The 20,598-nt window shown below is 39.7% G+C and overlaps 2 protein-coding genes and 1 long non-coding RNA gene across 4 annotated transcripts in view; 1 reads left to right on the top strand and 2 right to left on the bottom strand.

The window, feature by feature from the left end:
• mpp2b (MAGUK p55 scaffold protein 2b) overlaps positions 1 to 10,618 on the bottom strand; it is a 40,575-nt gene extending 29,957 nt beyond the window's left edge. The window contains exon 1 of one of the 2 annotated variants that reach the window (XM_044179726.1): positions 10,483 to 10,618. The gene's annotated coding sequence lies outside the window, so the exon portion shown is untranslated. Of the gene's footprint in view, positions 1 to 6,187; positions 6,207 to 10,482 lie in introns of those variants that run through there. The other variant, XM_044179727.1, reaches the window with a different exon arrangement.
• On the top strand, positions 10,445 to 17,586 carry LOC122868104. Its single transcript, XR_006376040.1, has 2 exons — positions 10,445 to 10,579; positions 14,804 to 17,586. It is a non-coding gene; the product is annotated as an uncharacterized LOC122868104 (long non-coding RNA).
• On the bottom strand, positions 10,986 to 14,181 carry pyyb (peptide YYb). Its single transcript, XM_044179729.1, has 4 exons — positions 14,027 to 14,181; positions 13,580 to 13,767; positions 11,980 to 12,060; positions 10,986 to 11,260 (listed from the first exon to the last, which is right to left on the bottom strand). Exons 2-4 carry the CDS (start codon positions 13,765 to 13,767, stop codon positions 11,236 to 11,238), a joined length of 294 nt encoding a protein of 97 aa, XP_044035664.1. The 5' UTR covers positions 14,027 to 14,181; the 3' UTR covers positions 10,986 to 11,235.
• Positions 17,587 to 20,598: the final 3,012 nt, after the last annotated feature.

Below are 20,598 nucleotides of genomic sequence, written 5' to 3'. Positions count from 1 at the left end.
ATTTAGCTGTCATGTCCTTGGGGGAATACTATTAGCAACAGTTGGAAAGATTGAGTGAGCGGGTGAGTGAGTGGGTAGGCCAGCTAACATTAGCTTAGTGAGGATCTCTATTGATTCTAATTGATCCATATAACATCAGGCAGCAAGAAAAAGCAATAAGCATCACAGACAGAAGACTGAGAGACTAAGTATTTGTTGTCCTGAGGTTCAAAACTGGCATATCAGGTGATGTGGAATTTGTGAACTACACACAGTGAGTAGCAATTAGAAGTTGAGGGGGGGGGACGTAAACAGAATAGGCAATCAATAGACATGAGGGCGAGGAGAAATAGACAGAAGAAAATAGAAGTGTCAGGCAGGAAGGCTCTGGCTGTGTGGAAACATGAGGTGGGGGGTCAGAGAGAGAGAGAGAGAGAGAGAGAAAGACGGAGCAAGAGAGAGAGGGAGATCGAACAAGAACAATGGTGAGGAAGAAAAGAGCGCAGCTGATGAGGGCGAGACTGTGTTATCCAAGGATGCTAATTCCTGGTTGCCATGACAATAACTATCCATAGTGGAACCAGTGCTGTGGTGGCCAAAACCCAGCAATGTCACCACAGGGTCACTGTGTGTGAATGTGCGCGTGTATCAACATAAAAATCCTATTTCAGCCTCATCATCATTAATCAGATTTGAAGTGATAAAGCACAATGTTCCATTATTGAAGGAATTACATTAACTGGCCAAATGGGGGCACTATCAGTAATGGTACAAAAGACTGCTGCATTCTAAATGCTTCCTGTCTGGCTTCCAACATTATTTATTTAAGAAACTGAACTAAATATATTTCTTCCTTCAGATGGCATCATATTTCTCTTTCACTACTGAGTGGCTAATATTTCTAAACTGGCTTGCTGCGCAACATTTTTCATTATGAAAGATACTTTTATCACTCGCTTATTTCTTTTCTAGCCTCTCAGTTGTCAATGAACACAAATATGAAGATATCTTCAAGTCCAGTGGGATGTCATTATATTAATTTTAGTCTCTGTGCAGAGATTAAAATATTGCCAAATCTTATTTGTTCAGATGTTTGCAGGTCCGCATTTTTTGCGTCAGAGCATTTTATCAAAACATCCAACTATTAAATGTCAACCCACTGGAAAAGGGCATAATTCCACTATAATCCAAAAATATTGATCCACCAAAATGAGGGAAGCCTGGGGACGCATTGGGACTGAAATTCTGGGAGACCTGTGTTATTGCATTTCATACCTCTATCTGAATAAGGGACGGAATGATCCATTTAAAGATATTTCATGGATTTCATTATTATAACAGGTTAGATTAAATGTATCCTTCTATCTATATATATATATATATATATATATATATATATATATATATATATATATATAAAAATTATTCTATTACCCATCATCCATTAACCATCCAATAACCTGGTTTATTCGCCCATAGGTTATATTGTCTATATTTAACTTCCTCTCTTTGCCTTATGTAATAAATCTATTTCTCTTAACCCACGGACGTCATATCATATTTGGAATGGCACCACCTGAACTCAGTGTAACTGACTCATAGAGAAAGCTGTCACATTTTTCAAGTGCCTTTCTCTATGTGTATCAATTGTGTGTAGGCGACTTCATTATGTTTTTGAGGTTAGTAATTGTCCAATTCTTTTCATTTCACTCTTTTTAGGGCAGGACTGGGCAAATGGATCGCGGTGTGTTTACATAAATGCAGCTATACAGGGATTTTTCTTGTCTATTCTTTTTGGAGGGGTGGGGGTTGGTGGGGGGTGGGGGGGGTGTATGTGTGCGTATTGAAGGTCTATACATAAAAATATCTTAAAATGTACCTTGGGACAAAGGCAAGTCAAGGAGTGCCTCCTGCATCATTGGTGGGGACAACATGTTTACTTGATTAACAGCTGTAATTGCTTCTACCGGGGTGACATTGAAGCACATTCTTAGATGCTGAAGGACCAAGCGCTTTTGCAGAACTCTGATCAATGTGGATCAGGTCCTTAATACCGCATACCAGTCCCCCAGGCTTATCCGTGGCATCCCGTGTTTGTACTGCAAAATGACAGAGCTTGTTAAAAGTATGCAGAGACCACACGGCCGCTAAGAAGTCAAAGCCGATTGCAGCATAGCATGGCCATGCTGACACATGGGGGGGGGGTTCGAAGAAAGGATAGTTGGGGGTGGGCAGGATGTACTCTGTGCTATCACTCTGCCAGTCTCCCTGATTCTTATTTCATATTACTGATGGGGAATAATTGACCAAAGGCTAACGATGGTGCAGTCATCACCAGTCGTGGCATTTTCTTGGTAATTGGTGGCATTTTCTTGCTGAAAACCCTGGATGTCTACTAAGAGCTGCAGCCAGTAATCAGTCCCTACAATCAAGGATTAAAGGTGTCCTTAATACCAATAGACTAGTCTTGAAGTTGAACAGTGTGGAAATAAGTGATCCTTCAATGAGGTCAAAATTGGTATTTTCACACTAATTGTCTTTATCCTGCAGATGGGAAAGACCCTGCAGCTGTGCAAGTTGTGGGTCAGTCTGTCTCTACAGTAATATCTTGTGTATGTGAACTGTCTCTGCTCTCTAAGTGATTTCCCCTCTCTCTCTATTAGTCATACAGTAACACACACACACACAAATCTCCATCTTCCTTGTTTTATTGCAGGAAGAGAGCAGCTCAATAGCACAGCTGCCATGACATCACGTTTGCAGTCCTGCTATCATCTCTACGCTGTCAATCTATCAATCTCTAGAAGCTCTAGGCCAGCTGGGTGTGTTTTGTGAGTGTGTGGTTTTCGTGCATGCACACTGACCTATAATTATATCTCTAAACATTTTTGATGCTCCTTACCAAATAGCCCTTTCCAGTGTAACAACAGACTAAGTTTAAATTCCTGCATCACCAAAGTCTTACATAACCAGTAATGAGGGCAAAAGTCAAGGCTTTGGTGCCTTAAAATATCCCTAAAATTCATGGGAATAAGTGCTACAGCCAGCTTTAAAAACTTTTTTTTCAAAATAAGATTGGATGGTCTCTTTCTATACTATACTTCTGCTATTCTACGAGGATTGTAACGTATTTGCTTCAAAATACTTTTCCTTTGCTTTTGAAGGGTTTTGTATGTAAGGTCTGCAAGCCTACAGCCTCACATGAAACCAATGTAGTGTTGTAAACTATTTTATCATACATATCAGCAAGGATCCATAGTGGTTGAGGGAAGCGTCTATTTCCTTAAGTAGTACTTGCAGACATATAAAACATACAACTGCAAATAAAGCCTACATCCGAAGATAAAAATGTTTTGAAATTGCATCCAATGTGCTTCAAGCACATTTTGGCCTGGAGCAATGACACAAGTGGTGGCCCAGGTGTTTGTATGCCAAGTGTAAAACGCCTTGAGCTATTCCCACAGTGAGGCTGCATTAAAACCTGTAAACATGCTCGCACACACACACACACACACACACACGCACGCACACACATGCACCAGTGACAAACAAGTCTTGATCCACACATGCAGGCTGGAGTCAGGCCTAAAAATAACCCTGTTCTCCCACAGGTTCAGCTCCTCTCATTACTTTACAAGGGAAAACTGTCGTATCCAAGACAACCATGAGCAGCTCTTCGCCTTTTCCCCCGGCACTTTGCCATGGCAACAAGGGAAAATGCGTAAAATAATAATAAGTTGGAGCTAAAATTGGGTCTATTAAGAGGTTTGAGCATTCATACGTATGAGGAAATCAGCGTGTGTAGCCTTCACACAACAGGCAGGAAATCAATTTTGACAGAGCTCACCAGCCAAAACTAAGGCTTTAACAGCACTTTCAGAGTTGAGGTCTATAATGAAATTGAGCAATTTTTTTTTACTTTGATTTCAAACCTGTTGTATTTAGCTCCAGTGGCCTGAGTGCACCACATAAATAAACTTTACCTGGTCACACTCTTTCTACAGCTCTGGAAATCAACAATTTTACCAGAACTGAAAAAAAGAACTTGTGGGCTGAAGAAAATTAACAGTTTATTTCCAGTCTAGTGGTAAGTGAAGGGTCAGAGTCAAAGTTCATTTTCATCAAAATTTAACTTCTTTTTTCGGCTTTTTATTAAAAAAAACAATACACATTAATGGGATTCTTGAAAGTAAAGTCTGAGGTTGAATTTAAATTGAACGGGTCACACCCAAACCACAAAAGAACATATTTCCTCACTTACCCCTGGTGGTATGTAATCAGTAACCATCACAGATTGTATTGGTTTTTATGTACCAACATTTAGAACCTCTGATTAAAATGTGATTTTTGCTGCTAAAAGCATTGAAAAATAATATTCGAAGATAGACAGGAAAGGGGGAGAGAGAGAGGGGATGACATGCAGCAGAGGGCTGCGGGCAGGATTCGAACCCGAGCCGCTGCATTAGGGCTAGGCCTTGATACATGGGACGCACGCTATTCTTACAAAAGTATGGGGAACGTCACTCAAAAGGCTTCATGAAAACTACCACAAGAGCTTCTTTTGATTCTCTGCCCTCAAGTATCTTCAAGAAAGCACCAGTATGTTTATGCTTCTGTTGTCAAACTAAATTCTAAACTAAACTCTTTCTCAACAGACAATATTAAAGCAATTCATTCAATCTTGCCTTCATATCCACACCCGAGTCACTACAGATGCCTGAACAATTCAAAATAAAAGTGTTGAGGTCTTTTGAAGGAGAGGATAAATTGAAGTGCAGTTTAGAGCCATGTGATGCATGGTTGAATGATTTCAAAAATAAAAGGTATATTATACTCCCCACATGCATATTAATATACAGAACTGTGCTACTACTTGGCAGAAAGAACAGCATGGAAAATTACACTTCATTTATTTTTCCTGAGCACAGACTGAGCATAAAGTTACAATGAAACTTAACGTGCCTTGAAAAATCTAGTCGTAAATGATTAACCATCAACTAACAGATTTGGGACCCACATCAGCCACATAAGCTACTCAGAGATTTTCAAACAGTAAGAAATCAAGAGTAAAGTTCATTATCTTCAGGTGTATTAGCATTTTGCGATGTATGATTATTTTCTGTTTTCTACATTACTGAAGAACCCATTCTTTTTTTTTAAAACAGCATAATGACGAAGAATTACCACCATCAATAGATATCACTTGATGCCAGACATCTAATAAAACCTGATCAACTTAGTGCTGTGGGTCTTCCTTTTCCCTCAGCTGATACAGACTGCAATTAGTGTAATGAGAATTACATGTCATGTACATACCACTGAGAGGCTAAAGGACTCAGGAAAAGTGCTGAGAGTCACCCAGGGGGAGCGTTTACAATCACCACCCTGCTGGGATTTCATTAAAGATCCCTGCTTTTCAGAGGAAGCAGCCATGATGGAATAAGCTAAATGAATGTCACTGTTTCAATGTCATTCTAATCTCTGGAGGTTAAGACACAAATTTTACAGAGCAAATCCCCACTTTTAGACCAAAACTGACACATTGGCTTGCCCATGTATTTATTGGCATCTATTAAGGGACAGTATGGAAATTATTGGGGTGAGGGGGGGCTGAATCTTAAATTTCATTTTATAAAAAAGCAACACCCTTCTTATATATATTTTCCTGCCCTTGACATTTATAAAAAAAATACAATACCCTCCCCCCAAGATCTCAAAACAAACATAACAAAGATGTCACACTCAAATTTTAATTAATAAGCTGCTAAATAAACGGTTTTACAGCCACCAAATCTGCGAACCGTGAACAGGCTCCAGCTCTGTGGCTGCTGAAGGGCTTGAGCACCGCAATATTTTCACCCCACCCCGAACTACAACAAAGAGCCTAAAAATGAATATGACTTAAATCAGATAATGTTTTAGCCTGATGTGTAGATCCGATGTCTGACTGGCCATCATAATTAAAGTAATAACGTGATGCCAAGTCGCGTGGCCAGGCATGTGGAAGACGTTTCCTCCGTGGACACCTGTTCCACCGTTAAATATAAAAAAAAACACATTTAAACCATCTGCAAATTAAAGTTCAGTCCTCGCTGTTGTGCGGAAGAGATAGAGAAAGCTGTGTGAAGCATGCGCTCTCACTCTATTGAAAATAACATTGACGTTTGAAATGACAAATCTCTTTAGCCATCAAGACTGCATCCCCTACCAGTAAAGCGGGAATCCTGCTGTTCAGCGTGACCAGTAGGCAGTCAGACATCTCACACATCATGGGGGTCGCAGGATCAGCACCTTGGACACTGATCATGACGCACATTGGGCAAGTGTTATAAAAGCGCCACCTGTAAAGCAGGAGGCTTTAAACTGTAGGCTGAACTACTGATAGTCTTCAACCTTTATCACAACATTGACACAAGTGAAGTTTTCAGTTCATCATTGCTTCGTGATCCAGACAGATAGATGCATTGCAGATAGGCGGGTCTGTATCATTTTGAAAACCTCCAACTATTTGAAATCAGCTCTTTTTTTGATTTCCATAAGTCGGTTAAATTTCATTGTGCCTTAGAAAAGGTGATGGAGTTTTATATTGACGTGGTGTGAAAGCGTCAGGCATGCGATGCGTGCAGGTCTGAATGATAGGCCAACAGGTTCATTTCCTTAACTACAACAGTTATAGTCCAGTCTGCTCCCTGTGAGTGCTGCTGTTGATGGAGAGAATGTTCGATAGAGCACATAAATTATTTCTGGGCTGCAAATTTTTGGATGAATGAAATTTAAAATGGATTTGCGTTACGGTACTGACTGGGGACACTTCAATTTGCACAAATGCATTGACCAAATCTGAATATTTTTTGAAAAATCGTGCCAATCTGGGCCCCCTGCCCATGTGGGGCTTTCCTATGTGTTAATCTGTGCAAGGGCACAGCCACCAGCTGTAGCTTCTGAGGGGCTTAAGTGGCACTATGTGAAAAGTCAGGTATAACCAAAGTGATTACAATTCATACTTTAGGGAACATGAATGTCTGTACAAAATGTTGTGCTAATCGTCTAGTTAAGATATTGCACTGAATAAGTGAAACATTTAGTCGTGCTAGAAGTCAGGGGATCACCAAAGTCAGGTGGATGTACCAAATTTCATGGAAATCCATCCAGTAGTTGTCACGACATTTCCAAATGTCCGGCTATGTGAACTGCTGCAGATTAATTTCCCTGTGGAAGTGGGTGCTGATGGCTCCTACTTCTAAAGCTTTTCTCTCTGCCAACTACAGTTTATTAGAATTCCTGTTTGATGCAGTAATTAATCACTCAGTAAAACTGCACAATGTCTTGGTCAGGCACCATTGAAGGTGTATGTGACGTCAAATAACCAGGATGCCCTCTGACTTCTTCACTGTAATGAGATCTGAGCGAGGATCAGGGGTCACACAGGGAGAGCTCTTTCAATTTTTCTGAATGTGTGACCAATGTTAAAGGATTTGTATTAATTCAGTGTCAAGTATGCATTACCCTGCGGCTCAGACATGTCACGGTCACATTGTCTACACCACCACACAGGCATTTTTGCTCTGATTTGATCCAATTTAATGTCTCGTACAAAATGGATTTAAATCTTCCTGAAAGAATTTAGAGTGAAGGACACATTTTCAAAGTTTAAAGAGTCCGACTTCAAGCAGAGTTCTTAAATCGTTAAAGAAGTGCTTAGACGATGTTTCTGTTGAGGTAGAACCAGACTTGCTAAACTTGTAGTCAATCCCAAAAGCTGTCCAAAGCAGGGAAATTTATGGTAAACCTCCCACTTCCAAAACAGAAACTGATAAGAAGGCTGAAGTTTCTTTAATCCCAGTCAAAAACTTTGAAATGTGACCTATCTGACTGTGGTTTGATATGAAAATCCAGCAGTGGGATTTTCATTTTGTTATAAGTGACTATAAATTATGGAAGTTTTAAGAAACTGTACAAAATGCTTATTGTGATAAGAGCTTTGATTTCAAAAGACTGCTGCAAAATAACAATATCATTATCTGGAATATATCATTACCTTTATGTAAAAGAGTTATCACCAACATGCTTTTGCCTGAAAGATATAAACTAGATAAACTCTTTATAAAGAATGAATTAAGAAGAATTAAACATTTTCCTTTGTTTTCAATAGCATCCATGGTTGTGCTACTGTCTCGCACACAATCTAGTAAGTGACGAAATACATTTCTTACGCAAAGTTGGCCTCAATAATTAACCTTGAAGTATCCTGTAGATGAGGTCTCAGGCTTCAAGTTATTAAATAAATTTGCATGTAAACTCATGGTACTCATGTTGCTCATGTTACTGTAATGGCCCTCCAATCTTCCCTTCCAGGATGCTTCAGGACAACAAACAGCACAGCATGAACACATTGCTCTGTAATTACCTATTGCCTGAGTAGTCACAAATGGATAGTATATCTCTATTACCACTGAAAATACAATAACTTCTTTCGCACTGGCAGAGGTCATTTAAAGGTCCAGTCTGTGTCCAGTGGTGAAATTGCAGTTTGCAACCATTTGAATACTGCTCGCATCACCCTACCCTTCCAAGCGTGTAGGAGAAACTACAGTGGCCGCGAAACTCACCAAAAGTACAAACGGTCCTATCTAGAGCCAGTGTTTGGTTTGTCCGTTCAGGACTACTACTGTAGAAACGTGGCGGGGCAACATGGCGACCTCCATGGAAGGGTACCCGCACCCAACGTTGATAAAAACGGCTCATTCTAAGTTAATGAAAAAACGATTCTTATTTACAGGAGATTATACACTAATGAAAACATTACTTAGAAATGTTATTTTCCATTTCTGCCAATAGCTCCTCCTAAATGTTACACACTGGACCTTTAAATACTTCCTCTGCACTAAAAAAATTTCCTCACATGTCTGACAGTAAAGCATAAAACAGAAAAGACAAGATCATAGACATTTTAACAAAACTGATAAGCACCAGCTTAACCTAGGTAAAACTGATGGAAATCCAGTTATATCAACATAAACACAAATCCAAAGGTCTCAAAAGATATTTCCTTCTTTGGGACGAAAATTGTCAGAGAAGACTAATCGATTTTAGTCTTGAGCTAGGGTAAGATTTATAAAAATCTCACCTTAAGACAATTTTAAGGTGATAATATAGGATTAATAAAAAAAGAACATACTTTTAGAGGTAAACTGAGTGTTTGTGAAGAAATCTGTAAACCATTTAAACAATTATATAAGACACAATGACATCGGGAATCTTCCCCTGAATGAGGAACTGGGTCATGCTTAAATATAAATGTAACTGTATGCCTTGCAAGGGATGAACAGTAGGCTTTTTTACTAATTTGTTTGGGGTGTATTTTATTCTCATTTTTGCTTCTGTAGCTGTCAGTGTGAAAATTGTTGACATTTTGTTTCTTATCTTGTTAAATTTGAACTCTATATTGCATATGCAACAGGAAATAAAACTAGGGAGAAAATTAGGGAAATGGGAGGGAAGGGGTTTAACACATTCTGCTGCTTATAGAGTGTTCAAAGATATGTAATGGAGGATGGCATGTATGTTTGTTGGAATGTAAACATAAATAAAACTGATTATTCAAAAAGGTGATAATGTACAAAAAAATACAAAGCATATTGAATGGCTATAAGCATGAAAACAAGTTTGTGTAATTTCTAGGGGGGAAATAATTTTTGCACAAATGTTGTAGAAATCATAAATCTAAATGGCTTAAATTTGGTTTAGACCATTTCGGATTATTTAATTTATTAATTGGCAAACTGAATCTCTTTCCAAAACTTAGTACATTCATTAGTGGAATATAGTTGTTTCAAACAAAAAAACACCACATTTGTTAAATTCTTTTCAATGTTTCTCTACCCTACATGTCAGACACACATCAGCACCTGCCCTTCTATTACTGCACACGCGCTCAAACATCTGTGCACGGCCCCGAACGTGTGGGCATGCGCAATGGCAATGAACAGGTGCATGACGTCCATCCAGTCGTCAACATCCAGTTATCAACATTATTCTTTGAATTAATTTCCAACCCTCAGATGAAATATACATTATTTCTGAGTTAGCCTGTCAAAGATAGTTGTTTTTACCTGTGGCCGTTGTACAGGTGCAAATAGCCTGAGGTCAATTAGGCTAGCTTAATACAAATTGCAGTGGCTACTGATTGAGGCAAATATACGGCGCACGAGCCCGTGGTAGAGGTAATATGTAGCTTTCTCGTGCTGAATGTGCGTTTCCTCGTTGTCCGAGGAAGAAAATGCTACACGAGGTTAGACAATAGGTGTTTATAAAACGTCATTGAAAATGGTTATGAGACTTTCACAGGAAATATGAAATAACATTTGACTGTGTGTACCAACAGCCACCTGGCGAGTGGCGAAGGTGGACTACATATTTGGAAACGGAATAAATGCCATCCACCAACCTAAACTAAACACCACGATTCCTCGGTGAAAAATAGCTAAAGGTTGAAGCGCTCACCTGCCCGGATCACCTTTATCCGGATGCCTCTTCGGTCTGAGATGCAGCACAGGTTTGAGATATCTCCACCGGGACTACTCGCAGTTGTTGAAGCACGGTAGGTCCTGTTTAATCTATGCAGTCACTTTCACAACACCGAAGCCAACGGCAACCCACACAAACTGCTATCTTTAACGAGACCCTACCTAAAACGGCTCGCGCGCTCTTACAAATATCTCCATTGATTAAAAGCCAACTGTCTGCTCTGTTAGCGCTGATCCTGTTTCCCAAAGGAAGTCCGGGAAGGTTTTTGTGATGACAAATGCGTATTTTGTTGTGTTACCCCGGTGCGAAGTTGAAGCGTGTCCGCTGCCGTCGATATGAACCCATACAAGAGCAGCAGTAAGCTACATTAACTTGCAAATGTACGTTTCCTGGTGATATAGTGACATCTAGTGGCAAGAAGAGCAGGTACAGTTGGCTTTATTAAAAAATAAACAAGGAAATACCAAAGCATGTGTGTGTCTATTTAATACTTTTATTGCATTCAATTTTGATATAAATTATTTACATGTTTTGGCCAAAGACAAAAATAGATATATTGAGAGAGGAATACAATCAGAGAGGGAGATAAAGAGAGATTTGCATGCACATTAAATATGGAGAGTCACACAGTCCAGTGCAGGTTGTCTCTTGAGAATCTCAGTGTTTTTTGATTGTTGGTGAAGCAAAGGATCGGGGTGGGGGCCAGGTAAGGATTAACATTGGGCTCATTTACCACTGATCGCTATAGTCCGAGCTGTAAGAAAAGAGAAAAAGCAGTTTAATTAATTGAAATGTACCACATCCTAATATGTGATGGATACCAGCTCAACTGTTGGAACATGCAATTGTGACATTATGGCAATGAACTGTGTGAATCCACAGTGAGATAAAATGCTTATCAATACTCAGTTGGAGAGTAAAATGATATTAACAAGGAGCTCAAGAACAGTAACATAAACAGCAATGTAATCCTTCCACAGTAAGGCTTACAGCAATAAAACCATGTCTCATATATATATATATATATATATATATATATATATATATATATATATATATATATATATATATATATATATTGGATCAGTATTGGCAGGGCTGTTAATGGAAGATGAAACATTGTTTGATTTAATTCTCTCATTGAACTGCATGTTCTTCCTTTATTTGTAATGACAAGCCAGTTACCTCTCATATTTCAAATCATAGTGGGGAGTGTGGCCGATCAGACCTCTCTCCTTCCCATCATGGTAATTGGGTTTTTATTAAATATTAGACATTGATATTTTGCACAGTTTATGTATTCCATTGCTCAGTTATTTCAGGGCTTTTTCCACCTTAAAAAATTGTCTTCAATTTTAGGCACACAAAATACTGTCAATTGTCAACTTTAGTATAAAATCACTGGTATCAGTATCAGCCTTTAAAAGCCCAAAGTGATTCAACCAGACGTGTATTCTCATCTCTTTCTCTCACCGTGGTTCAGTGTCTTGGCTTGAATCAGCCCCAAACAGCAGCCACGCCACCGCCTGCTCGGGGGTCGACCGTTTCCCATACCTGGAGAAAATTAAACACCAGCATGTAATGGCTGCAGAAAAATATTAGAGGGAGATTCTCATTCATGTGAAACCCTTCTCTGCTTTACACCAGCAGTCAGTCAGCGTTTCACTGGGTGACCCCATCAGCCTTGCTCTGAATTTCAACTATGGGACATCTTTTTTTCAAAGAATCATCAAGCTGTGAACAAAGCAAGTCAGCTGCATACACCCTGTTGAGTTTTTATCAGTACTGTTTCTCTGTTCAGTGTCTGCAGTCCAGTCACAAATCAGCCGAGCAATTATCTGAGAGAAAAGAAGAATTTTCAAGTTCAGAGCCCGGGGTCCGCAAAGGCAAACACAACAAGCTCCTCTGACTTTGTCTTTTGAAGCCTCTTTTCTTAAATCAATGTCTGGTCACTGAAGAGTAAACCTGCCTTTGTTTAAGGCATGAGGGGCTACACTGTGGATCCTTTGAGTGCAATGACAGATCCAGCCTCTTTAATTACAGACCAGGAAGGTCAATGATGAGACTACACTCAGCTTCCATCACAGGAAAACTGTAAACCTGCTATTTTCTCCAACCGGAACAACAGAATTAATTTCATGTTATTATACATGCTTTTATCAAGACATGTGCCACACAGCAGGGATAGTGTATTTGTTAACAGTTACTAGTTATCTGATCGAAACTGAAATCACTAATATAATCTTTGCTATATTTTAGGTATGATGGATAAGAAAACGGTGAAAACTTAAAAATCAAGAGATTTCATTACAGGTTTACAACAAAAAAAAATCTTCTGTGCTACATTTCAAAACCCCAAACATGTAGAAAACCTACTACCATTTAAGTATTAAATATTCTGTCATGATCCAGTCTTGATTTTCACCTAGTAGGAAACAAAAGCAAATGATTAGGATGTTTGGGGTTGCCGTATGTCTTTTACAAGATTTGGGGTCACAACGGAACCATTACAGGCTTCTATCTCGTCTGAACTTTATATACCCATCTGAGGAAAACCAGGCTCCTACGCCTCATTATTTCTTTAAACAAACACAGCAATGCATTGTAACTTAAACATAATGACCCAAGAGTCCTGAGGGCTGAACTCTTAACCAGAATCTGAAAAATCTTGATTTAGGGTGGAAAATAGGTGAGCACAGTCATGCCACAATGTGAGGCTGTGATCCCCCATGTGGCTATCCTTGCAAACTTGCCCTTGAACCAGAGACTTAATCCCTCACATCAAGGGGGTGGACTACCTGTCTGACCCAGCCAGAGGATAAAAAGATACCAAATCACAGCAAGATTTTCAGCATTTATTAGTCCTTCTTTTTCAGTTTTTCCAAGTGATGCACAAACCTGATATGGCCCTGAGGTTGCACTTCTGAACTTCAATAGCAGTAACTTAAATAAACTCTGATGGATGTGCACTCTAGGAATTTCTGTTGGTTTCCTGCATTGTCTAGTTGGGGGGGGGGGGGCAAGGAGATGTTTATAAATTTAAATTTAGTTTGCCTAGATAAACCTGACTCACCTCTGTCTGGTGATGAGGTTGACATAATGCCTGACAGCTGAGTGGTATTTGGCCCACTCCTCCGGCGAGGCGTTGCTCCCCGGGCTCTCCGGTTTGGGAGGGTAGGCGTCCGCGAAGCTGCTCAAACACACCAGCAGGCAGACGACGAGCGCTGCAAGCATCATCCACGATCTCAGCATGTTGGCCATCTGCGGAGAAGGAGAAATACCATGGTATGATCACTTGAAAACTGAAAATTTTGTTCTTGAAAAACTTTTGCTGAAGCCAAAATATTATTTTTGTGATGTTTAAAGTTCTGGTTAATGCATGAAATGCCTTTAAAGTATTCCCAATATTACATGAAAATATATTATTTTACTTGAAATTGATCATAAATTACACGCAAACATCTCTCTGAGATGCGGTTAAAAGTTCAAGATGCATTAAAGTAACAAAAAAGTTACTTACTTTTTGACAGTTGTATCCTGATGTAGTCACCCCGGTGCTGCGCCTGTCTGCTGCTCTCCTCTCCTGTCCTCACAGGGTTATGTAGTGTGCATGGCTACCTGATGCGCACTGACTAACAGTTAACCACACCCCTCGCTTCAGAGGCAGCGTGATCTCTGCAAAACTAGTTTGGTTTGAATATTTGACTTTTAGCTGAAATCTGAAGTTTATTTTGATGCAAATACGTATGGAAAAGACGCAGATTTCACTCAGTTTTTCCAATATTAAGCTTGAAAACTGTAGTTGATGGGTATTGCTGTTGTAAATGATGAAACTTAAAATTGAATTTATCGCTTTCACCAAATTATAGAGGGTGGTATTTGCAGGACATCACTCGTGCCTGATTATATAGAGAAACAAAAGCTGCTGGATTGTCTTTGCACGCTGCCCGTTCTGCACCACGAACAGCGCCAAGAGAACACAACATAGTCCCCAGCTATGTTTTTTGAGTTCAAATGATGGTCCACATAGGTTAAAGGCAGCGTTGGCTTCAGCCCAGTAACCATACTGGCTCATTCATTTCATGCCCGGCCCTTGTCAATATGTTTTCCACCAATATGTGATGTAACAATCCTGTAGGCTAAGAGAAATAGCAGAAACTTTCTTGGATGCTAAAAGGAACTAGTGGGTGAGAGCGATGTGCAGCCAATCTCAAAATATTGTGGAAAGCACACAGTATTTCCAGAAGAAAAGACACAAACCTGAACTCACCCACACTGAATTTCTTTCTCTCAACAGGCTTACAGAAGTGACCACATCTCCACCTTGAAATGTCTCAGTGGAGTGGAGTTCAGAAGCCACAACAGAGCAACAGTCAGAGAATGATAGAACTGACCCTTCACGCCTCAAATAATGGCCTGCACAGCTCTTCAGAAACTATGGGTGTCAACAATCAAAGAGAGATGGGATGCTAACCTGCAACATGTTTTTTGTATAACTTGCCTTTGCACATACCCTCAATAGGGCTAGTAAGAATTCCTTGTGATATTAAAAATATCTTACTTTCAAGAAGATATTTTAACATACAATGTTAGCTTGATGTTTGTTACTTGAAAATAAGACATCAACTTCAAAAAGTTTTTTTAAATCTTTATAATGTCCAGCTCTATTTCACAAGGGTGAGTTAAGGTTGACACCAGGGTTTCAGTAAGAAATGCTGTTAGTGAGCTTTCTTCTTCAATTTTACAAAAATTTCAAATGCCAAGTGCGCTTTAAATGTGAGGATATGTGGAATATTCAGGACAGTGTTGCCACAATGAATAATAGGCAAATTCAATTGTTGTTGTTGTCGTTTTTAATTAATTAGGGTGAATTTCTGGCAGTGCACAGAGACTGTTGTAATCGGAGACATCCACTTGTTTTATTGACTCCAATCTATTCTGTGCACGAGTATTTAATGAACAAACACATTCATCTCCAGGTAGATCCAGAAGATATGGGATGGGAAATGCCTGTCTGTGCAGCCACCCAAATTATGTTCCAGAATATATACATGGGTTCATTTAAAACAGTTTTGCAACTTTTTGTTTAAAGAAAAAGACAAAATATTGTCACCAACTTCGTGAAGCACTGGACAAATGTAAATTCATTCATATGAAATGTACCTTATCCAGGAATGATGTAGCCTAACTTGTCTAATCATTAGCCGCTTCACCTTTGGCCTTCTATGCATCTACGCTCCTACCTCTGCCTCTACCTGCATGCATTATGGTGATAAAGCCATTAATATGATGTGGAGGTAGAGGTCATAAGCTACAGATCACACACACATCAATATTGCTCACACACTCACATTTTCACTGCAGTAATTCTTTTATGATTGAATTAAATGAGTCATTGAGATGTTGGTTATGATGCCTTTTCAAATTCATATCACCACAGACTTGGAGGGTGGGTGTGGACCTATGACGCTGATATACCATGAGCACACACTCGCCCAAAGACGTTGTGTACACAGATACCTTTCAGATCAAGTGCTGAGACTATGTCACATTTATGACCGTTGCAGCGGCTCCTGTTGATCTTGGATCTTCGCAGTCTGCTGTTCAGTTCATGACGCCTGAACTTGTCCCTTATCCAACAGTGCAGGTGCAGGGTTCTCTTTTCAGGATAGAGATGTGCAGCCGATTTTATGCCAGGTGTGAAACTGATTTTTTTTTTCTTTTTTCTGTGCACTTTTCATTGCTTAATTGTTTTGTGAAATTCTGGGTTAATTTATTCATAATTTAAAGGACAAGTGATATTGTGTGGTCTAGATGCTGCTTGAGAAGCTTTTTCTGCCCTGCTGTGAAGGAAATTGTAGGAAATAATGACATGGCCTATTCAATTTATAGCGGAGAGTTAGATGAGAAGTTTGATACCACCAAACATAAGGCAGCCAGCAGCCAGTTAGCATAGCTTAGCAAAAATACTGGAAAAGGGGGGTAACCGCTAGCCTGGCTCTGGGCAATGGTAACAAATTCTGTCTACCAGCACCTGTAAAGCTCACAATTCTCCGTTTTATAGGGGGCTTATGTGGCGGACTATTTTTTTGGCTGGAGCAGTAGCTTCTTGGAGTCTCCGCTGGTTGCCTGGCAACTGCTCAGAGCCAAGAAATAGTCCAGCACATAACAGCCTGAAAATGAAGAATTGTAATTTTCACACTTTGGTTTTTGTACAGATTAAACAAACAAAATATAACATGTTAATTAGTGAGCTAGGCTGTTGCCAGTCTTTATGCTAAGCTATGCTAACCAGTAGCTGGCTGTAGCTTTATATTTAACTCTCCGCCATTAAGCAGAACTTAAACTTTAAACTGATCATATGTAACAAAAGCAAAAACACAAAATATTGTTTGCAAAACATACCATGATCATTTTTTCTTTCCCCTTTTTTCCTTTCTTGGTGGGGATTGTTTTACTTTGTCATGTACTGTCTCTAGAAAATTCATATGTATATTTACGTTACTATTATTCATGACATCAGCAACATGTTGTACAAATGTAGTTGGAGTGTAATACACAGCAAAATGGAAGCGTTCACGATAATTTTTTACAGCCCCGCTGTATATTAGTATCAGCCATGTACGTAACAGCACACTACATGTTGTCCTATGGGGCTCCCTGGGGAAGTCATGACAACAATGGTTTTTCCTTTGTCTGTCCCTAAGCCCTTGTCCAAAACACAACTTGATTTGGGCATAAATCCCCACTGACAGCCTCCATAGAGTTGCTGCTGCTGTTGACAATAAACAAGCAGTGAAAGTGTATATGACCACGCCATAAAGGCTGTAAGTGGATTGTGGTATTACACATTGATTGCACTGACCATTTCCGAGCAATTATTGTACCATAATTCAAACTGATATTGAGGGGACAATTAGTGTGCTGTAGTTTTTACACCCAACAATGTCCAAATTGATGCAAAACAGCTAAATGGAACCTAAATTGGAAAATCATAGCTTTTAACAATCTGATGAGTTGCGAAAAAAGGGTGGAATAGCTAAAAGTGATTAAATCATGAATAAATCATCTCCCATTCAAGGGAACCGATATGTGTCCTCTCAGTTGTAATCACCCATTTCCCACAGCTGATGGTGGCTATCCTGAACATTTAGTTAATTCTACTCCAGTAATCAACCACTCTGCGTTCACTCTACGGACCATAAAAGTCAATGGAAAGAAACAACAATATGCCCAGGAAAAACTCATTAGCTGTCTCCAGTGTTTGTAGGTAAACACTGAGAAAGTAACAGCCCCCAGATAAGCAAAAGGGCAGACAGTTTGAGTTTTCACAGTCCAATAAACCCCAGCTAATGCACTCCTGAAGAGCAGTTTGGGCTCCTACACAGGGGGAGAAGTGTTTGAGTTGCCATCAAGGCCAAGATAATAGGACCAGTAGGAGGCAACTGATTTTCAAAAGTTTTTCTCTCATCTTGTTCAGTTTTGCCAACTTTTCCTACTGATGCTGGTGCTAATGATGTCTGCAACTTTGTTAAGTAAGACACACTTTTTTGGCCGAGAGCGATAACTTGAACAAATCATGATGTTGGATTTACCTGTACTCCTCAAATAGAGCCCTAAAAGCTTTTCTCTTGAACCTGTCTCCCACTTTATAGTAAACCCACCACCATTTTCCATTTGCATGACACATGCTGCCTAGTCCAAATACAAAAGGAAGATTACACACTGGTGTAAGAGCAATCTCCAAGGAGAATGTCTGACTCCTTCCTGCCATCACAGACAGAGAGGGGGAAATGACTATGCGTTTTTATTTAGCCTTATCTCCAGAGTGGGGAAGCCACTAATATGAACAGAGTGCTTTCCAGGGAGCCAGGTCTGTTTGCACACTTGCTCAGGAGACAAAATGGAGGGTTGATGGCTGTCCACTACCACAGTCTGATAATTCATGGCCACATAAAAGGGGTCACCGAGTATCAGTCAGAAGCAAAGATGACTAGTGAGCAAACAATAACGTATTTCTCTTCAACTTTCATGTTACAGACTTTTTCTGCCTTTTTTGGAGGGACACACACAAAATCAGCTTCTTTGTAACAGCAGTCATGTAAGTCCTAAACAATGGGTGCACAAGTCTGGGCTTCTCATTTTCCCATTTGGTTTCCAAAACAACGATGCCTCATGCGATTCCCTTTCCCCCAGAGGACCGACGCTACTCCGCCAACAGCAGCATCACTTAGACCATTTGTCTTTTCTGGAAAGCAGAGCTGACCAATTACAGCAATATCCCACCAACTGATGTGTTTATGAGCGAGCTGGCAATGGCAGCTTCAGGTAACCCTGATGGATGGCGAGATAGGTGTTAGAGGGCTCGGGAAAGGACGATGATTTGATTCAGAGGATGTTCACAAGTCACTACAAATTAGGGGAGTCAGTGTGCTATTTAGGTATTGAAATGATCCCCTTAAAATCTGTAATGGCAAAGTCAATGTCTTACGCCCTCGCTATTCTAGGCATCCGATTATGCGGATGACTAGATATGCTGTAAACTTACAGCAATACACTACAAAACAAGATGGCGTCATACTAGATGTGACTCAATGCATTCATATGCCACAGCGGACTAGACATAAGCTGTAAACAGCTGATATTGGCCGCAAGCTGTGGATATTTCAGGTCTCAGGGGGGTTGACTCAGGATCTCTTCCCAATGGACACCAATTTCACATAACATGAAACTGGCTTCCCCCCCCCACTTCTCATTCTGGGGAACTCTAAACGAAGAATAGGCTCAACAGTCTGAAAGACGCAGCACACATACAAATGCCCACCACAATCAATTCTTATAGTAATTAGAGCAAACGAGCAACATGTAACTGAATTGGTTGGTCATCAATACCTGATGATTTACGATTGCTTTTCTTGATGAAGGGAAACTTGAAGAAAATAGCTAGTATGAGTCTTATCAGAACAACTAGTAACGGTTTGTTTTCTTGGCCAAAAGCAAACACCCCCCCAGCTTTGATATCAATCATTTTGATTCTCTGGCTTAGAGGTGTTTGTGTGAGAGACCATATATCAGGAGCACCTTTGAAAAACAAGGCATGGTGATATTGGAGTAGCCTGGAGTGTGAGTCAAAGTAAATGGCTGATGTTCAAGTGATATGCCATCAAAAGCTCAGAAAAATAAACACAAACGAGAATGGTCAGTGTTTCAGCCGACAAAACACAAGCCACAACAACAAAAACAAGAGTCTACAGCCATGCTAGCAGCTTTGTGAAGCTAAAGTTAACTTTGAGGTAAATGCTGATGCCGGCATGCTAACAAGCTGATGTTTAGCAGGTATAAGGTTTATCATGTTCGCATCTTAGTTTGTTAGCAAGCTAACATTTACCAATTAGCAATAAACAAAATACAGCTGAGGCTGAAGGGAATGTAATTAGTATTTGGGTGGAAGGGGGAATTCTGTTTATTAATTTTCCATATTGGAATAACATTTGTTTTGTAGGTATTTTGTCATAAAGCAAAGTATCTGACAAAGTGAAATTTTGACCTGATGATGGCGCTTGATGAAAGGTTAACGATTTACCAGCTATAACAATTAATTTTGAGGGGGACATGAATGTCTGTACCAAATTTTATGGCAATCCATTTAATAATTGTCGAGATATTTAACTAGAAACCACAAATGTAAAGCTCATGGTGGCACTAGAGGAAAGGTCAGGGAATCACCAAGTTCATTAGAATTCATCCTCTGGGAACCATGACCTGTAGCCTGTAACATTTGGTGCTAATCCATCTAGTAGATGTTGAGGTATTTCACAGAATAAGTGAAAACTTCGACCTGCTGGTGGCTCTAAAGGGAAAGTCAGTAGGATTAATCCTCTCCAGACCATGGATGTCTGTACAAAATTTCATGGCAATCCATTAAATAGTTGAGGTATTTCAGTCTGGACCAAAGACCAACATTTCCATCCCCAGGGCTATGCTGCTAGCATGGCTAAAAAAAAAAAAAAAAAAAAAAAAAAAAAAAAAAAAAAAATCAATATTTTGAGCATATTCAAGTGGTTCAAGCAGAGTCATAATGCAACATTTGTC

The sequence above is a fragment of the Siniperca chuatsi genome, linkage group LG20 (genome assembly GCF_020085105.1).
Source record: "Siniperca chuatsi isolate FFG_IHB_CAS linkage group LG20, ASM2008510v1, whole genome shotgun sequence".
NCBI classification, from domain to species: domain Eukaryota; kingdom Metazoa; phylum Chordata; class Actinopteri; order Centrarchiformes; family Sinipercidae; genus Siniperca; species Siniperca chuatsi.
Note: the sequence above shows the minus strand (reverse complement) of the source record. Positions and strands in the feature narration are given on the sequence as shown.